The sequence below is a fragment of the Mandrillus leucophaeus genome, unplaced genomic scaffold (genome assembly GCF_000951045.1).
Source record: "Mandrillus leucophaeus isolate KB7577 unplaced genomic scaffold, Mleu.le_1.0 Scaffold49, whole genome shotgun sequence".
Classification (NCBI taxonomy): domain Eukaryota; kingdom Metazoa; phylum Chordata; class Mammalia; order Primates; family Cercopithecidae; genus Mandrillus; species Mandrillus leucophaeus.
In genome coordinates, this window is record NW_012105253.1 from 481,278 (window position 1) to 483,850 (window position 2,573).

Here is a 2,573-nt window from a genome sequence, read left to right on the forward strand (position 1 = left end):
TGCCTGTAATTTATGCTTGCCTCCTTTTCTTAACGAAATCTCACAAATTCTAAAGCTTTACCATTTAAAATTCTTCACCAGAGATAATTCCTTATCAGAGAGAAAATGGTTTACCTGTTTGTGGAACTACTAAGAAATTAAATTAATTACTCAAACTTGAAGGTTGTGTATTTTCAGGAAAAGAATTCTTACAGCTATAACAACTTTCATCTTCCAAGAGATGTAATTCCACATCCTATCTCTTAGATGAAAGGTATCAAGTTCTCCAAGCCTCCATCCAATCCTATTCTGAAAATGAAAAGCTGATACTATTTGGAAAAAAACAAAACTACGTTTATTAATTGTCAGAACAGTATACAACATTAATTTCTTAGATCTTGTGACAAGCAATGTTTGCTAAGAAGCCAAGAGAAGAGGTTGTTATAAGACGCAGTTGTTTGGGTGAAATAAATATTCAGGAGCCATTCTTACCTTAACAATAGTCACATCCATGCCGGATAAATGTAAAATTGGGGCAGCATTTTTTTCAAATAGAGTCCTGGCTTTTCTGTAAACAAAGGAAAAAATACAAACATTTTAACACAGGTTATCAAGAGAAGAACAAAAAGCCTTACAATCCTCTTCAGGGCAGAATAAGAAAGACTATGAAATATGGGTTTCCTCTACTTGTTCAAGTACAGAAAGTTTAACAACAAGCAATGAGTTAATATGCATGGAAAAATAAAACCTTTCACCTGGGGCCTCTGAGAATTTGCCGTTTATCTAATGCAATAAGCTCTTATCCATTTGGGAGGCCTATAGTTCACACAGTAGTTCCTCTAGGGGAAGAACGAACACTAGATATGGTTCCATTCAGGCAACAATGCTTGATTCACTCAAGTATTCATTGAGTACCTACTGTGACAGACACAGGTGGAGGAGCTAGGAACACAACATGACAAAGCAGACAAAACTACTAATTCACCAGAGGCCTGTCTGAAACTCCCAGGCACAGTCATGCCCTCTCTGTGCTCCCCGAGTACCTTATACACATCTCTATTAGTGACCTTCACACTGTATGGTGATTACAGACTTCCAAGACTGTTGTCAGGACTAGACTGGAAGCTTTCCAAAAATAAATACCAAATCTTATTAATCCTTGAATCCCCTGACCTCTAGGATTATGTATGGCACACTTAGAAAGTACTTACTAAGTATCTGATGAATTAATGCACAAATGAATGAATAAACCTGCCCCAAACGTAGAGATGTAAATTCTAAGGAAAAGGAAACAACATGGATGTCTTATAATAAGAGAAAAAACAGCCTCCAAAGAGTTTGCATATTTCAAAAGTATTATGCATATCATTCTGACAGTGAACTCTTGTCCAATTCAGGTCAGAATTCAAAAACACAGTCTGTAGGGATCTAGAGATTGTTTTGCAACTTCTGCAAAACCATCTCTCCCACCAATGGCATAGTCTCAAAGTCAAACTAATGTTAAAACATACCAATTAGTTGACCTGTCTTTTACTCAAATATTTCAACTATTACATAAGGGGAAAAAAATCCAGTACTTTCAGTCAATGTCAAACACCTAAGTTTTATATCCACATTTACTTAGATGTCTTTCTAAAACAGATATTATTTTTAAACTAAGGATGTATCCTTTGACCTTAAGGATACTTTATACAAGAAGTTAAGGATATTTTAGAGAAGAGACATTTTATATTTAGCTACAAAGGCAGCTAATGAGGGACATGTATAGTTACGCACAAGCCAAACTCAATATTCTTTAAACTAAAAAGAACCACCAAATGGCATATAGAACACAAAGCATTTCTTATTATGAATTAAAATAGAAATTGAGAGGCTTGCACAAATTTTCACAAGAACCATCCAAAAGAATCTCTCAAACCAAAGGCCTGAGTTTATAATAAGCAAATTAAATATATTCTACCTTTCCACTGTTCTGAATGATTATTCAAATGAACATAAAAGGATAAATAATTTCTCCTTTCCAGCTCACCATTTCTGGGGGCTTAACCCAACATTAAAGCACTGAGCTAGTGATACTACAAACGATTTTCCTTCCAGGGTTGCTTTCATTACTAGATTGATAGGAAAGGATCAGTTGGAAGTGGATCAGATCTACTTCCTAAAAGCGAAATTCTGAAGAAGTCTCAATCTGCCATATCAATCACAACAAATCTGTAACCTCCTCTGAGTTAGTTTAAGAAATCAGGTTACAACATTTGGGTCTTTATTCACATCTTTATATGATGTTATACGTTTATAAAATGAAGGTGAAGACTTTTTTCCTTCTAATGTTCTAATATAAAAGATTGAAAAACAAGTGTTACTAGTAAGAAATACATTATTTATCACATAATTAAGGGCGAGATAGCACCAAGGCTAAATAAAAACCTTAGGTACTTATAGCCATTTCCAGACTCAGGCACACACAAAATAATTACTCTTTTATGTATTATTTATTAATGCTAAACACACAGTTATCTTATTTCTTAAAGCTCTTATGTAGTTTTAAACCAGTACTACATAATGAAACAGCTACATGATAAATTATAAATAAC

At 34.2% G+C, this 2,573-nt stretch overlaps 1 protein-coding gene across 2 annotated transcripts in view; it reads right to left on the reverse strand.

The window, feature by feature from the left end:
- AGK (acylglycerol kinase) overlaps window positions 1-2,573 on the reverse strand; it is a 140,943-nt gene that overhangs the window by 60,908 nt on the left and 77,462 nt on the right. For both annotated transcript variants that reach the window (XM_011995439.1, XM_011995438.1), the window contains one exon: window positions 472-547. In XM_011995439.1, the coding sequence (XP_011850829.1) occupies window positions 472-547 (76 nt within the window). The remainder of the gene's footprint in view (window positions 1-471; window positions 548-2,573) is intronic.